Source organism: Phoenix dactylifera, chromosome 1 (genome assembly GCF_009389715.1).
Source record: "Phoenix dactylifera cultivar Barhee BC4 chromosome 1, palm_55x_up_171113_PBpolish2nd_filt_p, whole genome shotgun sequence".
NCBI classification, from domain to species: Eukaryota; Viridiplantae; Streptophyta; class Magnoliopsida; order Arecales; family Arecaceae; genus Phoenix; species Phoenix dactylifera.
Genome location: NC_052392.1, coordinates 11,266,459 through 11,293,650, shown reverse-complemented (window position 1 = coordinate 11,293,650; position 27,192 = coordinate 11,266,459). Strand labels below are relative to the sequence as shown.

General features: G+C 37.8%; 1 protein-coding gene across 8 annotated transcripts in view; it reads right to left on the bottom strand.

Moving 5' to 3' along the window:
- LOC120103695 (ABC transporter C family member 13-like) overlaps positions 1 to 27,192 on the bottom strand; it is a 45,558-nt gene that overhangs the window by 7,118 nt on the left and 11,248 nt on the right. For 7 of the 8 annotated variants that reach the window (XR_005511897.1, XM_039126432.1, XM_039126427.1 and 4 more), the window contains 21 exons: positions 26,550 to 26,804; positions 22,457 to 22,526; positions 20,036 to 20,096; positions 17,997 to 18,084; positions 16,417 to 16,535; positions 13,843 to 13,940; positions 13,561 to 13,627; positions 8,421 to 8,538; positions 8,221 to 8,337; positions 8,028 to 8,108; positions 7,660 to 7,932; positions 5,112 to 5,213; positions 4,964 to 5,031; positions 4,607 to 4,738; positions 4,375 to 4,522; positions 3,689 to 3,975; positions 3,396 to 3,543; positions 3,056 to 3,231; positions 2,866 to 2,977; positions 2,699 to 2,752; positions 1,737 to 1,859 (listed from right to left, as the gene is read on the bottom strand). Coding sequence is in view for 7 of the 8 variants with exons in the window: in XM_039126432.1 (XP_038982360.1) it covers positions 1,737 to 1,859; positions 2,699 to 2,752; positions 2,866 to 2,977; positions 3,056 to 3,231; positions 3,396 to 3,543; positions 3,689 to 3,975; positions 4,375 to 4,522; positions 4,607 to 4,738; positions 4,964 to 5,031; positions 5,112 to 5,213; positions 7,660 to 7,932; positions 8,028 to 8,108; positions 8,221 to 8,337; positions 8,421 to 8,538; positions 13,561 to 13,627; positions 13,843 to 13,940; positions 16,417 to 16,535; positions 17,997 to 18,084; positions 20,036 to 20,096; positions 22,457 to 22,526; positions 26,550 to 26,804 (2,697 nt within the window). In the remaining variant the exon portion in view is untranslated. The remainder of the gene's footprint in view (positions 1 to 1,736; positions 1,860 to 2,698; positions 2,753 to 2,865; positions 2,978 to 3,055; positions 3,232 to 3,395; positions 3,544 to 3,688; positions 3,976 to 4,374; positions 4,523 to 4,606; positions 4,739 to 4,963; positions 5,032 to 5,111; positions 5,214 to 7,659; positions 7,933 to 8,027; positions 8,109 to 8,220; positions 8,338 to 8,420; positions 8,539 to 13,560; positions 13,628 to 13,842; positions 13,941 to 16,416; positions 16,536 to 17,996; positions 18,085 to 20,035; positions 20,097 to 22,456; positions 22,527 to 26,549; positions 26,805 to 27,192) is intronic. The other variant, XM_039126414.1, reaches the window with a different exon arrangement.

Below are 27,192 nucleotides of genomic sequence, written 5' to 3'. Positions count from 1 at the left end.
ACTCTCACCCATTATAAGAGGACATGATTATGTGATGAATTTGCTAGGCTACTTTCATGTTCTCTTTACAGTGTGGGAGGTAATGCCTGGATATAGTAATGCTTGGATGGTGCTTAAATATCATAACCGTGGTAAAAGATGAACAAATTCATTTACTTGACCACTATTAATATAATATGATATCTGCACAGCTGATCACAAATACATGCAACTGTTAAAATATGTACATGTCATATATAACTAATATTTAGATATTTGCCAATATAGACCCTGCTGGTGCCAACATAAATATTGGGCGTGTTACTAGGGATTCAATTTTTCCCTAAAAAGTACATGCAGATTCAAGAATGTTCAAAAGAAAATTAGGCCTAAAAAATTTTTAAGTTTCATTAGATGCTTGTAGATAATTTTTAATATCACCTTTTTTCTTATACATTGATTATAATGCTCTTCCTCCATTCACCAGGTATCTTATCATTCTCTAAAATTTTATCAAATAAATTTGTCAACAAAGTTAGTCCCACATCACTAAACACTTCCAAACTTGAATATGGATTCCATCAGATCCAGCCATTTTTCTTATTTTCATCCATTTCATGCCTCATTTACCTCAGATACTCTAATTCTACATATAACTTAACATTTCTATCCTCAATGGAACTAGTAAGGTATCCTAAATTGTCTTAACTTCCATTACATAGCTTATCAAAATAACCTCTCCATCTTTCTTTGGTCCACCTTCCTTTACGAAAACTCTTTGCTCCTCATCTTTGATGCATTTAACCTGAGTCAAGTCTCTAGTTTTCCTTTCTCTTAGTCTTGCAATCTTATAGGAATCTTTTCCCCCAAATTTAGTTTCTAACTTATATAACTCTTCATGCATCTTGAACCTACCTTCTCGTACCACTTTCTTAATTCCTTCTTAGCCACCTCATAGGCTCATAGCCTTCATATGTGCCTCCATTCCTCCATTTAGATAGTCTTCTACAGCATTCTCTTTTTGCCTTAACCGCCAATGTAATCATCCCATCTATATTAAATTATTTTAAGTTTCATTAGAGGCTTGTAGATAATTTTTAATAGCAACGTAACCATCTCATCTATACTAGAGTAACTATTGTGAATGCATTGCACAATATTTCTTGTGACAGGTTTTAGGATTGTTGATAATGTCATAAAACATGAATCAGTGTCTGAACATGGTCCTCTATTTGCAGAGTCTTGGGCAATCAGGGAGGCCATGCAAATTGCCATTGTACAGGGATACAGAAGATTCAGAACCATAACAGATTTGCTCACCCTTCTTTCTATACTGCATCAAGGTGACCAAATCCCTTGGATGATACGACTTATCATAGAGGACATTTTGATACTTTTGTAGCTTTTGAAGAAGTCAAGATAGAGAATATATGTAGAGAAGTTAATGCTGTAGCTGACTGACTTCCCAACTAGGGACAGTGCCAAGGCATAAATATGGATTGGTCTTCAAAATCTTATTATCGGTTCATGTAACTCAACTAACGTATATGGATATCTCAGCCACCCTGAGGGATTGTCTTAGATAGGGGTTCTAATGACCATTTTTCTTAAAAAAAAAACATCAACCAAAATCACATGATTTAGCAACATACTGCAATAAGATATGCCTAATAGAGAGTAACAATAGATAATAAATAATAAAATGACTAAATTTGATAATGAGGTTGCCCGAACGAAACTAGGATACCATATTTTACCTCTTTTCTGAACGCCCTTATAGTTGATGAGCCATCCAATGTTTCCGTGAAACATGAATAGATAGGTGAGCGAGAAACACTATCAAGCCGCCTCAGTTCACGTGACGTGGACCTATAGTAGAACTGTACGACAATCATGACAATTAAACTATCCCTCAGCTCTTTATATGACTACATACAGTGAATATTTTTCCTTTTTCAAGTCCAAAACTTGAAACAAGTTCAAAAAATAATATATCATTTTGTCAAAAAACAAATTATTTTGTCATTAATGTCCATTACTTAACATTAAAATGGCAAACAACAGTCCAATATTTCATTCTGATAAAAACCAGTTAGGCTGGACCCTGTTATTTCCATTGCAATAGTAAATTACATTTTAGGAGGAGGGTCTGTTCTTTAGAGGATATCGGCATTTGAAAGCTTGCCATAACGTTAATTGACCTTAAAAAATAAATAGAAGGTACAAATTGTTGGGGAATAGCAATAGTCCCACATCGAATAGGTAAAGGACCTTTGTTGGTATTAACCTACTAGCTTAAGCCTTTGGTCAAATAATTTAATATGGTATGAGGGCCAAGTGGCCAACTGTCCAACTGTCTTCCTTGTCTACCAACATCTCCATGCTCCCACTTACGAATCCACATGTCCATCCTTCCAAACTCAACACATGAGAGGGGGTGTTAGTCATGTTGGAGAATGGGAATAGTCCCAGATTGGATAGGCAAAGTACCTTTGATGGCATAAAATACTCATAGGCCTCTCCACCTGCTAACTTAAGCCTTTGGGTTGGACGTTAATAAAATATTATTTAGATCTGATATATATATATATATATATATATATATATATATATATATATCCCAAAATATAGGCCTTTATCAGTTTGACACTTATCTTATAGAAACTAGGAAATGAAATAGCTTATGACAATCAGAAGAAAAACGTGGGAGGATAAGTACCTGCAATTTTCTGTAAACATACCACAATGGAAACAACAAAAGCAAGAAAATTATCTGCACAATGTTATGTAAGGATGACAAGCAGAGTTAATTTGATGCAAAATTTTTGATAATGGAGAATAATATCAAATTTGATGTTGTATCTATATAACAAAGAGTTATGTTACCTGCACATAGGACAAAACCACCACAATGCCCAATAGACTATAGAAATTGGCTAGGAGGATGTTGAGAATAAAAGGAAGAGAATCATCAAGTGTGTACAAATCTGAGGACAATCTGCATAGAATAATAGAATTTGTTGAGTAGGAATTTTTGAACAGCAAGAAGCTTTTAAAAAACCATACTAATCATAACCTGTTGAGTATTCGCCCACTAGGATTCTGATCAAAAAAATGTACAGGTGCATCGACAAGCTTATTCAGAAGCTTGGTATGCACCTGAACTGCAGCACGTAGACCACCGTATGAAAATGAGAATGCCCTTGCTAAAGTGAAAAGGGAATTCACCAAGCCAAAGATGGAGAGAATAACCTATAGAAACAATCAAAACTCAACTACTATGCTATGTAAGAATATGTGTTCCTTCCATCAAGTAGATTTTCAACATATAAACAACATATTATTACAACATTTTCATAGATGGCATAACCAGCTCTTGATAGCAAGTTGGATGAATGAAAAGATGCAAACCTTACCAGATAAAATCTTGTGTTCTCAGTTCCGGTGGTATTATCAACCCAGTGCGATAGCCAGAGATCATTTCCATTGCGAGATGCTTGCATAAAAAATGCTGAAACACATATGACAAAAACAACAGGCCAGCTGGCAAAGGTAGCATAACTCCTGTTGAAGTGAAGACAATGACTTTTCAGTCATACAAGGAAAAAGTTGAGAGAACAAACCAATAAATTTCACTGGCATAATAATATATAACAATTTAGATATTTTGGTTTAAACTGGCACAAACTTTAATGAAATAATCACTCACTTATAAACACTAAGTTCAACTCTTCCCTCTTTTCTAAACTCTGTTTCAGCAGTCTCTTGTGCTTCCTCAGAAGTTGCTACGAAACCACTCTCTAGCAGAACATTAGACCTCAATTCATCAGAAGCACATATCATGCTTTCTTTTCCTAACAATTGAGATGATGGGAACTTTGAATTATTTGGTACATAAGTTGCCAAATATGGTGACACTAAGAAATTGGCTGACATTCCAGCCCACTTTACATGTCCTCTATCCATGATCACAATCATATCTGCAGAAGAAATTGCCTGTATAAAGACAGAAAAAAGTAATTTTTTCCTTCATCTGTTTCATAGCAGAAAAATTTAATGTTATCGACCATCTTCAGGAGACTATTAATATTATTACAACTCTTTAATAACTATATGTATAGATGGAGTATCCAAGTAAAACAAATTGTAACCATATAAAAAGTAAAACTAGTTGGTACATGTACTGACATATGTCGTGATGATATTATGTCAGCACTGATAAGAAAAAGTGAAACGAGCAAAGCGGCAACTTTATTGTCCATGAAATTATCAGGAATGCACGACATTATTAAAAAAAAACATTAATTTTTTATTCATTTGACCATTACAATAAAACTTAACATATAACTTATTACATCAAGCAAAATAATGGTGAAGGATCTCCTAAAAGCAAACCTGAACATTATGGGTACATAGTACCCGTGTTTTTTGATTCATTAAAGGACCCAGTATAGTTCTCTGTAAAATCCAGCAAGCAACCTGCGAATCAACTGCGCTAAGTATATCGTCAAGCAAGTATATGTCAGAGTCACAATAGACAGCCCTGCAATGTTTTAAGGTAGTTTTAAGGTTAACAGACAGTGGTCTAAACCTCATAATGACAATTTCTGCATAAATGAGACTTCACCTTGCCAATGCGAGACGGGCTCTCTGCCCACCAGATAAGTTGACTCCTTTCTCTCCAATATATGCTAGATCACCTCCAATCATCAGTGAAATGTCAATGTCAAGTGCACATGCCTGTAATACTTCTCTGTACCTGTTTTAAAATAAAATTCCAAATATCAATCAGGAAGTGCAACAGAAAAACATTTCTGCCAGGCATTTTGTAGAACTACAGTAGAATTAACTTACAACAGAACAAGATTTCAACCTCTATAAAAATATTAAAGCAAGGCTTGCTTGAAATGAAAACAAAAATAAACATTTAATGAAGGCAATTTCTGATAAAAAGGAGTAAAATGTTACATATACTAAAGTCCACCTTCTAGCATCATACTCCTTTCCAAACAAAATATTGTCACGAACTGAACCAGACTGGATCCAAGGAACCTACATTGACCCGTAACAACAATCATAAAAATTTTCTACTATGATTATAGTTTCATTTGAACTAGAAATGCAAGGATAACCTGTGGCACATATGCTATTGACCCACAGGCTTGTATAACACCACGAATAAGATGCATCTCTCCCAGAATAGAATTTAACAAGGATGACTTGCCAGAACCAACCTGAAAACAGACAACCAACAACCAAGTGTACAAGGCAAAAATAATAAACAAAATACTGAGACCACAAACATAATGTAAATTCATGGCTAATAAATTAGATTCGATATAATATATATGCATGCAACTCATTTAGTTTCTTATAATACTTGCTAGACACCCTTCCTTCTTAAAGCCCATGAGATCACTCTTCTTGGCACCTTTATCATAAACTTTCTCTAAATCAATAAACACCATATATAGATTTTTCCCTTTTCTCTATATTTTTCTACCAATTGTCTCAGTACAAAGCTAGCCCCACCACTATAGATCTTTCAAGCAAAATCCAAATTGATTATTTGAAACGGTTCTTTTTGTTCACAATGACCCATAAGCTTAATTTTCCAATAATTAGAACAATTTTGTACATTACCTTTATAGACCAATCCAACAATATTTCTCTAATCATCTAGCATTTTCTTAGTTTTCATGGTTTCATTAAATAGATTAGTAAGCCGATTTAAGCCAATATCTCCTATAATTTTTCAAATCTCAATAAGTATTTCATCTGGCCCTGATGCCTTTAATTTTTTGCATTCTTCTCAAAGCTATCTCCAATTTGCTTTTATTAATTGTACAAATAAAACCTTGACTTCTCCCTAATTGTACTTTTTTAATAAAGATCTCTTCCATAAAATCCTTATTTAACAATTTTTCAAAATAATGTCTCCATCTCTATTTAATTTCCTCATCTTTAACTAATATCTTATTTTCCTCACTTTAAATACATTTAACTTGATCAACATCATTAGTTTGTCCTTTGCAAAGTCGGTGGAACCGATACGGGGCACCGTACCGGTTCTCCGGCGGCACGAGTTGGTACGGGCCATGCCAGGCCTGTATCGACGGAGAAGAGGGCACACAGATCGTAGAAGAGAGAAAAAGAGAGAGAGAAGGGGGAGAGAGGGAGGGAGGCCGGTGGAGGGTGGCGGACGCCGGCGGAGGCGAGGCCGCGACCCGTTTTTCTGTTCGAATGAAACACAGGTCCAGCCGCAACCTTAAAAATTTACGATTTTTAAAAATTTCGCAATTTGCCGACTTCACTTAAAAATCGCAAATTTTTAAGGCCGCGGTCGGACTCCCATTTCGTTTGAAAAAGAAAAACCGGCCACAGCCTCCATCAGCCCTCCGCCACCGTCCCGCCCTCTCCCTCTCCCTCTCCCTCCCTCCTTCACTCGCTTTCTCTTTTCTTCTCCTTCTCTGACTCCAGCAATGAATTTCGTTTTCGTTGCTGGAAGCGTACCCGTGACCCGCCGGTATGGCTTGGAACGGCCGGAACCACTCGATTCGGGACGGTTCCACCGACCCTGATCCTTTGTCTATCTTTAGCTGTTTTGTAAAATCCATTCTCACTTTCTTTTGAATCCAACCTATCATATAAATTATTAGCCTTACTATCCTTTTAACATCTTTCTTAGTATTTTATGAAATCCTTAACATCGTTATTAGCTCCCTTATATTTTATGGAATGGGTCCAAATTTGATAGCAACTCTTATATATCAATTGAATTATTCTTTTTTGGGGGTTGAGTATACTACGAAAAATATTTTCAACCATGGGTTTAAACATGTCATTTGCTTTTAACTTCACAAAGTCCAATACTCTTTCTTTTGCTTTTGGAAGTTAAAAACTGCAATAACTTGTTAAATTTATATGCTTAAGGACTACGTAGTTATATAAGTCATATAATCAAACAATATATAGAAATTGTACTTATAAAGTTTAATATGTTGCTAAAAATGATTGGGTGATATTTAATGATATAAGGGGTTGTATGATCGATAATATATAACTAATGCCGATACAAGGATTACATCCAGATCATTTAGGGCCTTTTTGATCAAGAGGGAACTCCATATTTTAACATCAATGTCCATAAGAACAATATACAATACTATAAATCCTAATAGAAGAGTCAACAGTCAGCCAATTTAGCAAGAAATTACCAGATCTTTTTTGTTTCTTTCCAAATCCATTACACAATAACCTTACAGACACAACATTTATGGCTTTCATCTTGCTCAAAGAAAGTTGGTCCACATCCTTAAGATTCATTTTTCTAACTAGTAATACTTCCAACCTGAAACTTGTTATCATTCATATAATTATGACCTAAAACCAAGGTCATTTGAACATCTCCCATAGACCATTATAAAAGACACTTGAGCAAGCTTGGCAGATCTCTAAGATTTATTTTTCCTAACAAGCGATCATCCTGACTTGAAACTTGTTACGATTCATACAAATATGACCTAAAGCCAAGGTAGTTCAAAGATTCTCCATAGACAATTACAGAAGTCATCAAAAGCAAGCTTATGAATAATTAAGTGCTGATGTAGTAGTCAATGAAATCCAATTCCTTCTTCAAATTCAGCAAAAACCTTCAAAAAAAAAAGTTAATACACTCACCTCTCCAATTATAGCAACAAAGATGCCCTTTGGAAAGTCCAGTGAGATGCCATCCAAGATTACACTATTCCCCACCTCATAGCTGCTAGACCAAACACAACTTGCATTTTGGAAAACAATAGCTTTGGGATTAGCACCAGCATCAACCTCACTTTCAAAGAGACAAGGTGAGGGACCGTATGTGTTTAGTCGTCCACCAGAAGACTGCTCACATTCAGAATTATGCTCAGGACAAGACAAATATTTGCTCAATCGCCTGGAAGATATCATGGCCTGTGATGTATTTCACATTAAATGGAGCATTTTGAACAACATACCTCTAATATGATAATAATAATAAAATAGAAAATAACAAACGAACAACTTACATCAATCAATCCATTGATCACCCAAGGGAAAGAATTTAAAGGAGAGATCAATGTGTTGAAAAGGGCTACACAAGTGAAAACCTGCAAGAAGATAAATTTGGAGGCATTTTGATACACAAATTACAACTAAAGTCCAAAGTGTTTTGACAAATAAAATATCATACAAATGGAACAATAAGCGTCATTTTGTTACCGTAGCAGCACTTAATGAGTGACCCATCAGTGCGAAGACGCCAAATGTAAATAGAGAGAAAAGTGTCGGTGTTGTTGCCCAGAAAAATACACACCATGCATCCAAGTATTTCCTTGTCTAGAAATGGTAGCTTTGATTTTCAGCATATAAATTCTAAAGCAATGATAAATTTCTTTTAGGTGAAACTAAGTGCCACATACTGAGAGGTGTTGCACTTCCATCGCTCTTCTTTCCATCAAACGCTTGGTGAATAGATGCTCCCAGCTATACATTTTTAATGTTCGGATATATGTTATAAGTTCTCCAGCACCTCTGATCCTGTTCTAGTATTCAGGTTGTCGCATGTGAATTATGTGCAGGAAAAAAATGAGGTATCGCAGGCTTTAAGCGAAGATAGCATACATAAATGGTTTAAAAAGAAATCAAAAATGTTAACTGTTATAGTTCTTTGATTCTGAAGGCTTAAATATTGCAAAATATGAATTTTTATATTATAGAAAATAGCAGGCTGATGTAACTCACTATCCCCTTGACTTATGGGCATAGAAACTGCTGCGGGTTCTCAATAAAATACACGATGCCTTATTATATGCAAGATTTTTGAAAAGTTAGTACAATTTATGAATGTAGAGGAATCACTACCATGAAGTTTACCTTTAAAATTCAATCTGGAGCAAGGTCTGGTGAACTGGTCGGAATCGACTGGTTCAGTCTGTACCATACCGGTGCCGGCCACCGGTATGGTATAGCCATAGAATTCAGTTCTGGCCCCAACCGAACGGTTCCTTGCCCGTACCGGTGCTCGCACCAGTACAAGCCGGTATCGGTGGGGTTCGCACCAGTACAAGCCCGGTACCGGTGTGAACCGCACCGGTTTGCACCGGTACTCGCGGGGAAGAAGAAGAGGAAAAAGGAGGAAGAAAGAAGAGGAAAAAGAGAAAAAAGAAGAGAGTGGTAAAGACTACCTATCGAAGGGGAGAAGAAGACCTCTCCTGCGGGGAAGAAGACTACCAGGCCTCTTTCTTCCTCCCGAGCACCTCGCGGGGAAGAAGACCTCCCTTGCTTGCAGGAGAAGGGGGGAACGAGAGAAGAGAGGAGGAGAGGGGAAGAAAAGAGAACGACTCGGGAAGAAGAGGAGAATGGGAAAAAAGAGAAGAAAAAAAAGAGAGGCCGAGGGAATAGCGCCCGCACACGGGGGTGCGGGCGCGAGTGGGGAAACGCGTCCCCGACTCGCGCCCGCGCGCGCTCCACGTGGTGCGAACCGCGTGTCGACGCGCAAGGAACCTCGCGCGCGCGGTTCTCCGCGCAGGGCAGTGAGCCCACGCGGAGCAGCCTGCATGGGCTTTTAATGCCACTCTGTGGCAAAACACGGACGTGCGTGCGTCCGCGCCTTTTCTTTTTTTTTCTGAACCAATTCGGTACCGATTCCAATCGGTACCGAACTGGTACCGGTCTCCACCGGTACGTCGGTTCGGTCGGTAACACATACCTTGGTCTGGAGCCTTTTTCTATGTATATTTGATCACATTATGATTCACTAAAGCCTTCCTAAGTTCAACGACCAGCTCTCAAACTGAGATTAACTGTCAACTCTAGAATTGGAATAATGACCCAGTCAGAAGTTGGCAACAAAGGGGCTTGCCATCTAACTTGGAACATTGTCAAGTAGCAAAACCTATTGTATCAGAAGATACAAAATATAGTTCCACCCCCTTCTCTTACAAAAGGATATGCAAAGTATAGATGAATTACAAAAACTATATGTCAAGAATGGCTGTATGTATAAAGTTTAGCTGCCAAAATCAGGAGCAGGTGCAGGAGGTGGGATAGGCTTTGAGTGCTGGCGTGCAGAAGCAGATTTTTTCAAAAAAGAAACACTTGAAGTAAGAAACTTAGGAAGTGGGTGCAGGTTCAAACTTCTGGAAAAATTCCAAAACAGGCAGGTTACCATATATAGATTATTCCTGCTACTAAGCTACAGAGGCCTTGCAATAATTTCTTTTCTCTATGCATTCAAGATCCATGAAATTGTGACACTTACAAAGATGGTTATAGTCACTGTTATCTGAATAGTACTATTGCAGTTTTTATCCAGGTCTCCAATATCTGAAATTGTGACTCTATCCAGGTCTCCAATATCTGATAGAAGTCATATGTTGAGGTATCCTGTGTTGTTTACTTTAAAATTATATTAGATGTTTAGGTGGTCACAATCCAACACTGGACAGTAACTCATAGTTTGCAAGATGATCGTTGAAAGATAAGATACATAAAAAAATGGCATTGCAAAGTCAATGGACTTTATTTTCATACCAGAAATTTATAACATTATCTATTATGGATGAGATATGACAAGCAACAAAAACTTTTTAAACTGGCTATGCAAAAACATAGGTAAAACTAAAGTGAATATAGTGGTTTCAAAGAATCTCATTTTCTGAATACAATGCATGGATTCCATTTTCTTACAAGAGTTAAGTCGTGATGTGCATGGTGTTGGAAATTGTGTCCCAAAGCCAATTTTTAATTGTAAGAAATTGGATTATGTATATATTTTATTAAAATGAATAAAAATTTATTCTGGCAATTTTCTATTCATCACAAGTGTTACATCTTCAAATTGAACTCCTGTGTATTATGATGAAGTCCTTAGGACTAATTTAGTGGATAAAAAAGGTTTTATCATTTAGTCCTTAAACCAGTTCGCGACCAAATGATGAGCTGTGACAATAGCTATGTCAAGTATAGGTCGTTGTGTGTCATTTAGTTGGTTGTCCTCTTAAACCAAGAAGTGTGGAGACACTGTATGGCATACAGGTGAGATGTAGGAGTACATCATCACTGAACAGTGACTCACCTGCGTAGCACTCCACTGTCGGGAGTTAGCTCGCAAAACGTATGGGCATAAGTACCCCTTAGACCTGAGACTGTCCCGGTGACTTGCAAGCAACTTACTGTACTTAGGCACTGGATGACCTGAATTTCTAATTCAGGGATCGGAAGGATGCTGGGTGCAGTCAAGTACTCGCGAAGTCTGTGTACGAGTCAAGATGGGATTGACCGCTCCAGATTATAGGAGTTGATGTCTCGCTGTATTTCAATTCAGTAAAACCTTGGCCAGGGTAAACCAAGTGATGGTCACTTGATTTGATTAATTGAAATACACTATGGATGACCGGACCCAGAGTTCGACAGTCCACTCTGAGGTCATCTTGAGCATCGATGGTCATAGGGATGAATTATGCAACAACCATACGTCTAGGTTCTTGAATGTTGCTTTGCATATTTGACCTATCCGGACGTCGGGTATCATTGCTAGATGGTCACCTCGATTAGTGCATGGAGTAGTCCATGTACTACCGGCTTAGTGTTCGAACTTATCGGAGTCACGCACATTAGTCAAGCTAAGTAGGAAGGTCTTGACCCAATTTAATTAAGAATTAAATTGAGGGTCATTTGGAATTTGGTTCTGTCTATGTTCAGCTAGCACTGAACATGAGGTATATGCTAAATTTCATGGATGAACAACTAATTAAGTCTGTATTTCGGGTCAATCAAGTTATAATTAATATAATTGAACTTGATCAGGACTCAATTGTTGAAATTGGATTTGATTGGGTCTAAATTAGTGTAATTGGGCTCGATCATGATTTAATTAGGATTTAATTTCGTATTTGTTCTGATCTAAGTCGGACTTGGATCGAGCCGAAACTGGACCTAATTGTATCTCTCATGAGTCGGACTCATGTGGAATTTTTTCGGGTCAAAAATCATTCAAATGGGCTGTCAATTTGGTTTAGAACCAAATAGGCTTGCTTTATTTCAAAATGGGCTAACCCATTTCCTATTTGACTAATCCCATTTAAATGGTTACGGCTGACTTGTTTTTAAACTCCCATGGACCCGTGGACCACTCCCCCTCATGGACCCTTAAGGATTTTTTTGTGAACCGCGATGGAGAAAAGCCTGGGAGGAGAAAACAGAGCCTTCTTCCTCCCGGCTTCGTCTCCACACCGTGCCACCATCTGGCCTCCGGCCGCTCTGCCGTCTGGACCGGAATGTCCGGTTTTGAACCGGCTACATTCCGGTTAAATTTGATTTTTGAAATCCGGCTGTTATCAGATGGATTTACTATTTTTTCCCCACGTTTGTTTTTGAAACGAACGTTATGAATTTATAACGTATGGATTCGTAAAGACAATTATTACTCCTCTTAAATCCTCTCTGCGTTGGCCTATAGATAGACCAACGTTTTCCTCTTGAATATAGAACGAATCAGAGAGAAAAAGGTGTGAATCTGTTCGTGAAATTTTGGGAAGAAACTTCACAGACAGAGGCGGCTTCGGTGGGATTTTTCTAAAGGAGAAGAGGAAGAGAGAAGAAGTGGTCCTTCTCTCTCAATCTTCTCCCAGTGGCAAGCATTCAAATCCGGCTTTCTAGTCTCCTCTCTTCTCCTCTGCGATCAGTCCAAAATTGAAGCTCTCGGGTTGGAAACGGGAGAGAAGGAAGAAGAAGAAGGAGAAGAAAAGAAAAGTGTTTCTTCTAGGGTCCTTTTTGCAAAAAGTGGTTTTGCAAAATACAGATATCGTCCAACCTTCCTACAAAGCTCGACGTGCGTGCGAAGTAGAGGGCTTGCAGATCCAGGCCTTGCAGAGCTACCTTCAGGGATCTAGATCCAGATCCCGATTCAAATTACCTCGACCAACTTCCGCTACGGGCTTGAGGTAATTTTACATAAAAGTTAAATTTAATATTTATAATTGTTATAAATAAAATAAAATAAAAAATTAAAACTGATTTTTCATGCCTGGCGTTCGATTTTATCGGACAACTCGGAAATTTTTTCCTTCACATGGATGGTTCATTGATGTGTGCATAGAACCTCTCACTGAGAAGTGTAAGAGTTCTGTAAGCATGTGGCACTGGCTCATTAAAACTGTGAGAAACATTGACTACTCTTCCTCATCAGGGAACATTGTGCTGAAACTAGAGTATTTGATTGAAGATTCTCTCTAATTCCATGAATGTCAATGGTACAAAATTACAAATGCAATCCACTTTACATATAATGGTTATGTTTGGTTGCTAAAGCAACATCTACTTTCTTCCATAACAGGTATCCAGAATCTCTAGGTTAGATTTGATTTTATCAGAATTTGGTAAAAACAGGATACATGACCCTTATTGGTTTCAACTCCTTGCAACCATGAAACAATGGAGGTAAATATAAAATAACAAACTATAAGATCTAATCCATATTTTTTTTTTCAATTTTGTCTCATGAAGATCTGTTTTATCCTTTCCTACTACAGCATAAATTAACAAACCAAATCGATATACCTCTCATCCTTCTGTTTCATCATTTTCTCTGTTGCACTTGCAATCATTGTAGAGATCCATTTATTTACTGCATATAAAGTGGTGATGTCAAACAAAAATGCTGAGCCATTCAGCAAACATATGATTAATTAGAAATATAAAAGATAGAGATCCCTAGACTACAGATATAATTGCAGTGATTGATTAAATGATTGATAATATCAACATTCATGTGAAGGAAGAAGAGAAGAAAAAGACAGGGCTAATGACCTCAATACAGAAAAAAATTAGTGGCATCCATACCTGGTATAAGCAAGATGGTTATCGCAACACCAGAAACAAACGCAAAACTGACCTGTGTATATAGAAGATACAGTGCCACACCTATCTGCAGGGGCAAACTGGTAAAACATACAATGTCAAAACTAGATCTAGAGAGAGAGAGAGAAAGATGTTTTTTCCCCAATGGTAAGTATTTCATTACCAATAGTGAAAAAAGTAGAACTAGAATGAGACCAGATTTTTTTATTTTTGCTTTTGAGTCAGTCTTGTTTGCATTATTTATGCAACCTTCTAACATCAACACCCACCAACATGCTGTAACTAATTGACAAGACAAATTAGGTATAAGCACCAGTTTACAATTTAGTCAAATCGACACTCATTATGTTTGCATTTTGCCTGCAAAATTTATGAATCAAATACAGGATACGTAAAAAATGAAAAAAAAAATAAACAAGAAATGACCAGAAATTCAAGAGCTTATAAGCAAGAAAAAATAATAGCATGGGGGGTTGGGGGGGAAGGGTGGTGGATGTGACACTCAATATATATGTTGTACTTTAAATATATGTAATTGATTGTACTATTTTATATGTTTCATCTCACTAGTTGATTTTAGGATATTTCATGTTGCTTCTTGTAGCATGCAATATCTCATTAATCATTTTATGTTTTGTATCACTTTAAACCAACAAGATGCATCATTTAGGTTATACCGGAATCATACAGATATCAAAAAATGTCAAAATATCAAATTATACTTAAAATTATTAAAAAAGTTGAAAAAAATTGATTATCAATTAATCAAACCTGAAAAGCTTAAAATGGGCGTGCCGGAATCAAGCCTAAAAAGCTTAAAATGGGCATGCCGGAAACAAACCTGAAAAGCTTTAAAAAAATGGGTGTGCCGGTTACGGTGTCGATACGGCACCGACCCAGTACGGTACCGACTCGCCTGCTGACCGATACAGATCCTGGTACCTGTTCAACGGACCTTGCATGGGGCTGTAGAAGATCGACAAGCTTCAATCAACAAGTTCTAACCAAGGTCTACTAGCCATATCCCCTAGTCTCAAGTCATTTTTGTAAGGCCTCCAGTCTCAGGTCTATGCCTTCTTTTCCATCACTATATACGGAAAAGAGAGAGGAGTCCATTTAAGAAAAAAGGCATGACATATGGAAAGGCATCACATATGGCCTTTGGTTGCAGATTCAAGGTAAAGGTGGACACAAAGCATACAACCATATGTAGGAAAGAGAAAGTGGAAAGTAGGGAGAGAGAATAGCGAGGAATAATCACAAGAATTGAGTACAAGGAGGAGGGCTAGGTTACTCGAGAGGAGGTCACATGCCTGTATACAGGAGAAATATTGTGTTGATCTTGGAGATGAAGATGCTAGTCTTAATGCATGAAGAAAAAGGTAGTCTCCAAAGGTGAAAATGACAAAAAGGTGAAAGATTCATAGCGATTTATTACTATATCAACGTGTAATTTAGAAACTTTAATTTTTACATGATGATCTGACACCAAAACTCTTTCAGACTCTGCCAAGATGGATAATGTATAATTCCTAATGTTATCACTAACCAAGGAAAAGGTTTGGTTAAACCATACAACCAAGATCATACTTATTCATAATGGCCAAACCTAAAACCTAAACCTGATTATATCAGGCCAGGTTGGTGGTTCATGACAAAAGTGCGACTATCAGATAGTCCTAGTCAGGAGGCAGAACTGTTCCGAATCGGGCGGTTCCGGCCGTTCCGAGACGTACCGACGGCTCGCCGGTACAGTTTCGATAATGAAACCAAAATCCATTGCCAGAGCCGGAGAAGGAAAGAGAGAGCGAGCAAGGGAGGGACGAAGAGGGCGGGAGGCTGGTGGAGGGTAGCGGACGCCGGCGGAGGGCTGGGGGAGGCCGCAGGAGTTGAGACCGCGGTCGGTTCCCCTGTTTCGAAACAGGGGTCTAGCTGCGGCCTTAAAAATTTCACGATTTTTAAGTAAAGTCAGCAAGCAAAATTTTTAAGGTCACAGTCGGACCCCTGTTTCGTTCGAAACAGGAGAACCGACCGCCGCCTCGCCACCCACAGCCTCCGCTACCCTCCGCCGGCCTTTCTCCCTCTCCTCCTCTCTCTTTTCCTCTCCTACGGTCTGCGTGCCTTCTCCTCTGTTGGTGCAGGCCCGACACGACCTGTACCGACTCGTGCCGCCGGAGAACCGGTACGGTGCCCGCTACCGGTTCCGCCGACCTTGCTCGTAATATTGAAATAATTTATAATTTTTACTGCATGACCATGTTGTGTTCTTCTTCTTGGATGTTACTCCAAAGTTGAAGAGTAATTTTTATGGGAACCATGGATGTTATACCCTTATTGAATTCCAAGAAGGATCCTTGGGGCCAAAGGGTACATCCTACTTTGCTATCCATGACACAGTAATTTTTTGTTAACTTGATGTATGATCAGCGAGATGGCAATACAATAGTAGGTTTACATTTAAGCATGAAATCTACTGAGTTACAGAAAGACAAGAAAACATAATAGTACATATAAAATAAATAATTGAACATGCAATGCTCTTACAGAATGTCATACCTCCACACATCATGAAGGCTATTACACAAATTAGCTGTCCGATCTGCATCTATAGACATAAAAGTTTGGACTTCTCCATCAGAAAAAATTGAGCGTTCGGCTTGGCTAATGAATAGGCACTGCCAATTGCAAACCAGAAATTCATTATGAATAAAAATAAAATAAAAAAGAAAAGCATATGAATATTTAACAGGAGAAGTCAAGATCATTTCATATCCTGACAAATTGGTTCTAGCCTGTAAATTTATAACAACAAAAGATTTTCTTAGAAGTATTAATTACCACCTTCATTGCTCAAGTTATCAGCATTATACATCTATCGGATGCCCAATATCATAAGATAATCTACACATACAAGTGAAAAGAAAAGAACCTTATGTTTTAAAGCCTAGGCCAGTGGTTCAATGAGAAGATATTTATATTAAAATTATAGCATATCATATGTGCTTCAGAAACCAGTAATTTTTTTCACCTCTCCTTTTGTTGTACATAATTTATGATTAAATTCACTCTTTTATCTGCTCGAGCAAGCAGTTGACTGCTTCTTCTTTGTCCAATCATATAGCAAACAAAGAGTATTTAAAAAGAAAGTGCAGATATTGTTGAGTAAATGATCAGAAATGGAACAGGTTCTTTTTCGGGAAGCGACTAGCCCCATCCAATCACTTCATTATGAAGGGTATAAGAACTGAAAGCCCATCTAAACTTGACAAATCCCAAAAATCAACAAAGCCCCAAATCCCCAATTCAAAATTCAAATTCAAAGCACACCGTACCCTGAATCCTTAATCTTTTAGATATTGTGAGATTTCATGTTGTGGCAGCAAAAGCTTTATTCTGAGATTCAGCTTACATGTAGTAGAATTAAGAAAGTGATATATGATAGAATAAGAAATATAAAACTGCCTAGTTCAATAGACTAGTGCGAAGTGGTTATTTTTGCCAATACGACGAGTCCATCATTCACATTTTGATGCATGTGGAATATAATATGCATCACAATTGCGCATATAAATGACTCTAACCAGAGGAGCATATGTGTAGGATGCAAGTATGAAATAAATCCGCTGTAGAGGGCAACACCCCAAACATATGGAATTAACATACATCATAGTCCCTCCCGACACACACACACACACACACACACATATATATATATATATATATTCAAAATATTAATCTATCATCTATGCAGTTTTATGTAGTCCACCAGATTCCATCACATTCATGGCAGCTCTTATATCAGTCATTTTCAATTAGAGATCTGAAAGCAGGTGGAAGTAAGAAAATCTAAAGCAGAGATCAAAAAGATGCTTAAAGAATATACTTATAAATAGAATGTAGATACTAGATAGAAAAGGCAAATGATCAGCAACCTATTACATCATGCTTCATCTCATCAAAAGCAAGATAATAAGTAGCTTACACACACAAAATGTGCTTGAATTATGAAGGATAGAAATTTTCTCTGCATAATATCATATTAAAAGAGAGATAGGAAAAAAATTAATTACTCCATACAGATACAAGATTAATACATGTTTTCAAGTAACAAGATGTATGAAACAAGTTTTCTTTACCTTGCGATACAGTATTATCATTATGCTTGATCGCAACATCAACTTCAATTTCCCAAGACGAAAAGTATATTGTGTGTCTAGAAAGGATCTGCACCATAACAAGATGTTATCACAACAGTGTAAGACATTGTAGGAAGATCTAATCAAGAAATCTACTATGAAGCATTTCACTTCAGAAAATATAAAATTCAAATGTCCAATCCAAGATAACTGAATAATAATACTATATAAACTTTTCAAGATTAAGAAGTAAATCAAGAGATAAAGAAGGATAACTAGAGGCATTCTTGCTCTCTAGTTAAGCAAGAATAAGGAGTCAAGGACTAGAAGAAGAATATTTATTCTTCCAATAAATATTTGAGTTGTCAGTGCCTCCCCAACAACCCACATAGGAGCCATATTTTTTGAAAAAGAATCTACTTCTCCATTCAATTTTTGGGTCCTTCAAACCAGTTATTAGGCATGTATTTTCCAAGTTTACACAATAAGAAGTCCATGATCTTATAAACAAATCAAACCTTTGATCACAAAATAATATCTTTAAACACCATTAAAATTAAGATTACTAAATCTTTTAGCTAATATATGACTCCTAAATGGTAGCAAAGTCTCCTCATAAGAAAGTAAATATCTCAAAATTGGAAATTCATGTGACAATAAGAATCAACACTAACATATCCATAAGTTCAATAGTAGTGCATCTTGATGAAACAAAAGGTTGTAATTTTTTGAATATTGAAAGTTGTTCTCACTTCTGATCCAACTCTAAGTGCCCTCATCTTTAAATTTTGCTTTTTTTTTTGGCTAAATCAGTATTACCTTAAATATTGGACACCTTGAGTTTCAATTGACATGAAACCTACAGTTTGTTTTTTTTTTTTTTTCGGTACAATAGTTTGGATCCTTTTCACTCCATGGTGCATTTCAAAACTTAAGAGCCTTGTTAGAGAAGTCATAACAATATCCATTATGTGTCGGACAAGAACATGGCAGTTATGAATATGCCAAGGAGCTAGGCAACTTAAGCCAGTACCTGTAACCTATACTTTGCAAGGACCTAATCGTTTTAAAACAGTTTCGTTCAGATTATACAAACCAGATATATTTTGATCAAGTGGCCTGATATGCCAGCTAGAGCAAGTTCCCTGGGTTCAACAGTGGAATCCAATAACCAACAAAAACCCTTTTCCTAGTTGCTTTCCTCAGTGCAACTTCATCAAGCGAGGAAGAGGGAAAGAAAGCCAGAGGCGAAGGGAGCAATAGAGGAGGAAACCAGTGGCAGCAGGATACAGCAATGGTGGCAGAGGAAGACAATTGTTCTCTTGCACCTCCTCAAGTGACACAACGGGCAAATACCCTCCACTTCCAATATCTTTTCTAGCAAGGTTCGTAATCTCAGCATCAAGTATGTATCGATACCTTATCGGTTCAGCACAATATGATATAGTACGCATCCTGTACTGAAATAGTCCTCTAGCCATTTTTCTCAAATTTTATCTTAGTATGCCTCGATACAGGTCGGTAAGCTTCGGTACAGGCTAATATGGACCTCGGTCCAAACGGGGGCTTTATACCGACTTGAAGTTGAATTTTGTATCGGTTTTCTCCCGGTACGGTATGGTGCACCCCGTACTGAGCGGTATAGCAGACCATGTTTTCTAGATTGATTGATGTCACTCACTCATGTGCTCGAAAAACTATTAATGATCATTACAACTGACAATTCTAGGATTTCTAATTAATTAAAATTTTTCATATTATACTCGTAAGCATAAAAATATTTTTATTGTGTTACCTCCAGCTCTATATATAGCCTTTTCTTTTTCAGGACTAATCATATCAAAGTCAAAATGTGTCTATACAATGTCTTCTATCTATATCCTATAGCCATGTCCATGCTTCTTTATAAATTGTGCACAAAATGAACTTTGAACTGTACAAGAACTTGGTTCAGTTGCACTTGGCACTGCAGATGAACTAACAGCAGAAAATATAATATATAAGCAAAATAAAACATGGTAGTTTATTTCAATACATACTTCAAGATGGATGTAAAACCCAGGGAAAGAGCTAGAAAATATCCATCCACATCTCCAGAACCTGAGAGGATGGAGCAACAAGTATCAAAGTGTCACTGTTAGTTTAATTCCCAAAGAGCATTAAAGATAATTAAATGGTTCAAGAAACTGTAAGGGAAAATACAATATTTATTATAAGAGGTTTTGGTGTAATATTAAAGGTTCTGCTGTAACCATAAAAGAGATCGCTAACTTGTAGAACAGGGTGTGATGGTATAAAGATTCATCATGGGGACTTTTTTGGCATTGATCTTAAGCTTTTAAGTCAGTTTGGAGTTCTTTATGCCTATATTTGATCAAATCAAAATCCATTAGGCCATTAGGTTATATACATTTGTACTGTAATTATATATATTGCATGCTTATCTTTTATTCTTTATTGCATAAATGTGTATGCAAGTTATACTCACATTCACTGGCATTTATTGGATCATTGCTTTTCAGAATACAGGATAACTGTTTCCTGCATTGCTATTATTTTTAGCCATGCACACATCAGTGTCTGGGCAGACAACAGATCTATCGCCTATGCTGCCTTTGTGAGAAAAACCAATCTGGTTATGTATAGCATCAGTCCTAAATGATGCACCAGGATCTTAATATCTAGAAATATGGAAACAAGGGAAGCCATGCAGGAGTTTCTTCCTTTTTCTTTTGTGTGTGTGTGTGTAGAGGGGCCAGCACACACCCCCATCCCCATGTTCTACTTCTTTCTAGACAGACTATCTAGCACACCACCACCATCAATGCTATCATACAAGTTCTCTATGTCCTATTCCTCTTCTGCCCCCTCACAATCCACTTTAGACCCATAGCAAGCTCACATTACTTCCAATTTCAAATAATGATCTTTAACTCTTCATGCTTCCACAACATATGCTACTAAAACAACCAATTTTTTGTTGTTATCATTCCACTCCATCCTCTCCTAGACTTCTGTTATTGAACTTGTAGAGTTGCAAGATTGTCTCCACTATTCTTTGTTGTCGTGTATTCCATTATTACTTCATTCTTTATGCTCTTTCCCTTAACCACTAACTATCTAGATTCTAGGGTACAAATTGTTCATTACTTCCCAAATCCCACAGCAAATAGGTGTTCCATTTTTTGTCCAGCAAAATCTTAATTTGAGACTATCCCGAACCTGCAAGCAAATGTCACATATCTAAAAGGTGTAAATATGTATCTTATAGATGTATATCTCATTTTTTTCATAGATCAATTTGTCATATATCTTATACATGAATCTCATACATGTATGCGGGCAACTTTGCCTGGTTCAAGCGTACCGAGCCGTATCGGCAGCGAACCGAGACGGTTCCAGCAAAATCAAATCAAGAAACCGACGGAGGGGGACAGGGAGAAGGAAAAAAAGAAAAAGAGAGAGGGGGGGGAGGGAGGGAGAGGAAGAGCGAGGAAGAGAGGAGGGTGGTGAACGGCCTGCGGAGGGCCACGGAGGACTGGGGAGGAGCAGAGGAGGGGATCTGCTCTCCGATTTTCCTGTTTCGTTCGAAACAAGGATCCCGGAGGAGGGCCCTTTTTAATTTCAAAAAATTTAAGAAAAGTCAGCAACCCCCTTGCCAACTTCACTTAATTTTTTTTGAAATAAAAAGGATCTCCCCTTTGAGACCCCTGTTTCGTTAGAAATAAGGAAATAGGAGCGCGAAGCCCCTCCTTCACCCCTTTACAATCCTCCCCAGCCCTCCGTGACCCTCCACCAGCCGTCCACCACCCTATGTCTCTCTCCCCGCCCTTCCTCCTCTCCCTCCCTTCCCCTCTCTCTCTTTAACTCTCTCCCATTCTCCCTCACCCTCTCTGTCGTGTCAGGCCGCCCCTATCACCCTCCCTTCCTCTCCCTCCCTCCCCCTCTCTTTTCTTTTCTCCCATTCTCCCTCTCTCCCACCTTCTCTACTATGTCGATACAGGCCCAGCATGGAACGGCATGGGGGCGTTACCGAACTATGCAGCCGAGCAACCTGTATAGGCCCCAATATCTGCACAACAATCCTTGGTCATACATCTTATACATGTATATCTCATTTTTTAATAGATCAATTTGTCTCTCATATGTTAATAAACAATTTATCCAAAGTGCATACATTATCTTGGTCCTACTGATAGATCTTTGATTTCAACTATTCATTTCTGCGATGCTAAAGCAGCATATTTCGTAAATTAGCAAAAGCAAAACTAAAATTACTTCACATAACCAAATGTCTTAGAAAAGATTTTGACAATATTATACCTAATATAACACCACTAAGATGGGAAGCTATCAAGCAATAAGGAAATATGGCACTAAAAAATTCCATTAATTAGATGAACATAGGTCATAAAAAACACGTAGGTTGAGAAATGCATAAGTTTGATGTGAATCAACACCTTGTTGAAGAAACTTGATCAGCTTATTAAGGAGCAGTGGCGAAATAAAGCCAACACAATCATTTATTGCCTGCAAGGATTTAAAAGATCCACCACTTAGTATGTAACTCAAGGAATCAGATTATCAGAGAATTCAATATTCAATGTTTAGTAAGGGCATCAGTGAAGGAAGTTGGAACTTGGAAACCTATTGAAAACAAGTTTACAGAGAATTTTCCTCTATTTATCTTTTCAAAATGTTGAGAACATCATAATAATAACCATAACAATCCAGCCATATCCCAACAATTTGGTGTCAGTTTGTTGAGGGAATCAACATTTCATTATTAGTTTGTATAAATTATGGGCAGTTGTGACCAAGCAATCTACAATTAAAATCTTTATGATTTATGACAAACTTTGATTGTTACACATGTATTTAATTATAATTATCTAGTCAAAGTTAACTTGGTTGACAAATCTTAATAGGATTGGTACCCCATGATAATAAAGTGTTCTATTCAATTGATGAAACATAAATATACTCTAGATAGTTAATTATTCTTATGTCATGATTTTTATGGTTGCAAGTAACAGGTTGCATGAAGAGCTGATCGTATATAATAAAATGTTCGAATCAAAGTTAAGCATGATATTGTCTGAGTGCGCATGTCTAGAATGGAGGTTATTAGGCCTAGTGGTGCATACTATGATTGAGTTGCTTGTGCTCCATTATATTGATAACAAATTAACACAAGATCACTTTGGATTTCAAGGGGGTTCATGAGCTTAAGGAAAAGATTCAATTCAAAGAAGACAATAAATTTACACGATACATGAAGAGCAGAAATGTGCCAAATTGTGTTTAAGTTGGTGAAAGCATCACCAAAACTTGAAAATATTTACTCAAACACAGTGAAGTGAGTGCCTCGTGCCAATACTCAATTAGTAAGATGTCTTGCATTTCATAGACAAATAAAAGCATTGATATTTTTTCCAGTCAGGAATTTTAATTAAACATAATAAAAAATGATACTTTTAATAAATAAAGTTCCAGGCAACTATAAGCTGGACTCGGACCTCTTTCTCAGAAATTATCATTAGTTCAACTTCTGACAGAGACACAAGGGCCATGGCATTAGTGGAACAGGGAAAACCACCACCACCCTCCCCCCCCCACCCACCCAACCAACACAAAAGAATAGAAAAGTATAAATTTGTGCAAACTTAGAAACTTATGCTTCAAGTTCAAAGTTCAAAGCAATCTCAACTACCAAAACACCAAGTGAAATTACATGAAAATAGCCCCCACCACTGATTTTGTACCATCTTTTGCCTCATCTCAGTCTCCCTCATTCAAGATAATATGACAAATATGAAGGGAACAATTAAAAATGAGAAAGAGAAGGATATGCAATTTCTTAAGGTCCATATATGATCCATCCTCTTCTATTTTCCCTCCTCTCTGATATTTGCAGGAGACATTAATGACCTGCCATAGCATGGAAAGCTTTTTTTTCAGAATATTGAAGTTAAAAAATATCAAGGGCATTCATGGCATTCATGAGGAATAGGATGTTGGGGTTAAATAATCTTCTTCTTGGCCTCATAATTATAGTTATGCCAATTAATGGGTTAGAAAAGTTTACGCAAGAATCTTTAAGTATCATCTGAGTTCTGGAGTTTTAGATTTGTAAAAAATGAGAGGAATATAACTAGCATTATCAAAATTTTCTATATTCTTTAATAAAATATTAAATTGATTGTGAGTCTGAGATTTCAAGCAAAAGTCAGTGCTGACTAAAAAGCTATAAAATCAATAATCGTGGACTCACATTGCTTTAGCTAATATGTTTCAAAGGCTTCATCACCTTGCAAAGCAACATTATTTTGCCTTAATAACAGCCATCTATTAAAGGCTTTCTATCTTTATGCACATTACTATAGCTGTCCATTCTCCTTTCAACAATCCTTCTGCTAATAGGAGCAACTGCATGTCTATGCTTGTGCCTAATGCCAGTACACTTGGTTAATGTCTGGATGAAGAAAACTCCAACTCTGGAAAACATTACGCAGATGCAAATTTCTAAGATTTAGTTGAATTGAACAGAAGTAAAGTTGATTGCTGCATTAAGAGGAATATATTTAACCATGATGCTTCATTGGCAATCAAGAGATGCATTAAAATCAAAGACCAAAGAAGCATATTAGCTAGTTTTAAAAATATATAAAAAAACTTTGACTGGAACAGGGTTTGTTGTCTCAATATCAGACCTCGTACCGGCGCCATAGAGTAGCATTGCGTTGGTACCAAGGTATGCTGAACCGGCCCGTACTGGCCGGTTCAGCACGTACCATATCAGTCCGGGCCCTGACAGGTATGGCGGAGCCATGGAAACCGGTACAGGGCCCGTAGATGCCGAACCCAGCCAGAGCCGGGGGAAGAAGAAGAGAAGAAGAGAGCGAGCGGGGGGGGGGAGGGAGAAGAAGAGGCCTCCGCCGCCCGCGGAGGACCGTGGGGGGCCGGCGGAGGCCGAAGGGGGGCGGCGGACCCACGGGGGGCTGGGGGAGCCTACGGGGGCGGGGCAAAGGCCGAGGCCGCGGCCGTGGTTTTTTAATTTGGGAATTTTTAAGTGAAGTCGGCAAATTGTTTGCCGACTTCACTTAAAAATCCCAAAATTAAAAAATTTGAAAATTTTTAAGTGAAGTCAGCAAGCGATTTGCCGACTTCACTTAAAAATTCTAAATTTTTTTTCGCGGCGGCGTCCCCTGTTTCGAAAGAAACAGGGAACGCGGCCACAGCCTCGGCCTCCACCGCACCCCCGCGGGCTCTACCGCCCCCCCCCCCTCAGCCTCCGCCACTCCCTCGAGGCCCTCCGCGAGCGGCGGAGGCCTCTCCTCCCTCCCTCCCCTGCTCGCTCTCTCCTTCTCTTCTTCCTCCCCGGCTCCGATTAGGCGCACCCGCTTCCGCGGGAAAGAGCTGGCCGGTTCGGTACCGATTTAAACCAGTCCGAGCCGGAACCGTACCGGTCCGATAGGCGACCAGTACGCCTATCGGTACCGGTACAACGTTCCTTGGTTGGTACGGTACAGTATGTTGTCTTTTTGACATACCAAGTGTCGATACGCCTTCCGTACCAAGTACCGGTACCAAACTAGTATGGTATGGTACGCTTTGTACTGTCTGATTCAGGCCAGTACAGCAAACCATGGACTGAAATTTACATAATATAGAAAGAGATAAATAAGGATGTTTCAGTACGCCTTCCGTATCAGATACCGGTACTCCTGCCGTACCAAATACCGGTACCAAACCAGTACAGTATGGTACGCCCGGTTCGGGCCAGTACGGCAAACCGTAGAGTGGAATTTACATAATATAGAAAGAGATAAATGAGGATGTTTTCTGAAGATTTATTCATGAAAGGGTGCATGAAATCTAGATGAAGTTCTAAAATGTTATCAAGATGGAAGTCACAAGGAATCAGCTACAATAAGCTTCTAGGTATTGAGTAAGATATGCGTAAATAGCAGATTTAAGGATGCTGAGGAAGATTTGTACTAAACCAACAAAGCTGATCATGAAGAAGTACATAGAAAGCTTGAAAACAGAGTAGCCATAATAGAAAATAAAATGACAAATAATTGTTCGATATGATTATGTCATTTTTGACAAAAGTTCTATGAGGTACTTATAATGAGGGTAGCTCTGATCCAGGTAGAGAGTTCTTAGAAGAAGAACAACTTAATAAGTCTTGGTAAGAGCCTGGATTAAGTGCATCAGAATATTCAATGGTTTGGGATGCTATATGCTAACAAATGACAGCATAAGATCCATAAAGACAGCCACAAATTAAGTGAATACACTGTTCACAAGCTATGTACGATAAATCCAAAGAGTCCAGCAATATCAGATATTCTAGACTAAAATAATACAGGAGAAATATTATGCCAACAATTATCCACTCGATGAAAGGCAAGAGGCCACATATCAAATACAAGCATCTGTACTCATAGATGTTGAAAAAGAAAAGTTATCATCAAAAGTACAAAAATTCTATAAAAGTTATCATATCCTGATGATATGGGAAGTGATAATAAGAGGAAGAAGTACCTTCAATAGACCTAACCGCAAATATGGCCACCCATATGCATAACACATAGCTCTGAACAGAGATGGGTTAGAGTTATGCTTATTCTGTTCAGCTACCCAGCCCCTCATTAATGTATGATGACATGAAGAAGGCATAAGATCACAAGGCAATTCAACTAGATCTTTAAAGTCAAGTTGTTTTGTCACACCAAGATCCATCATCAAATTGACAAACTTGAATGTCACAAGGTCAAAGCAGCTACTGAATTTCCAATCCTACATGAGAGAATATAAAACAATTCACCAAATCAAGATTACCTTATGAGCACAAAAGACACTAAACAGCATACATGCATACATAGATGTATACAAGTTCCAAGTTGCTATTTAAAAATTGTATGTCATGTCCATATCCGATACAATATCAAAAATGATACTTGTTAAATAGAGTGCATTTATAATAGTTATTTTAATATCCTATTATACAAGAATTTTTTTAAAAAAAGGCTTCACATAATTCTTGGATATACTTAGGATACTTCCTAGATGCCTCCATAAATGAATGGAATTTTTTTTTAAGTGAATGTTGACCTTTACATGATCGATGGTCAATTTTAGACTTTGTAATGTTGATGCGACTGTAATTGAATCTGAATGGTGACAA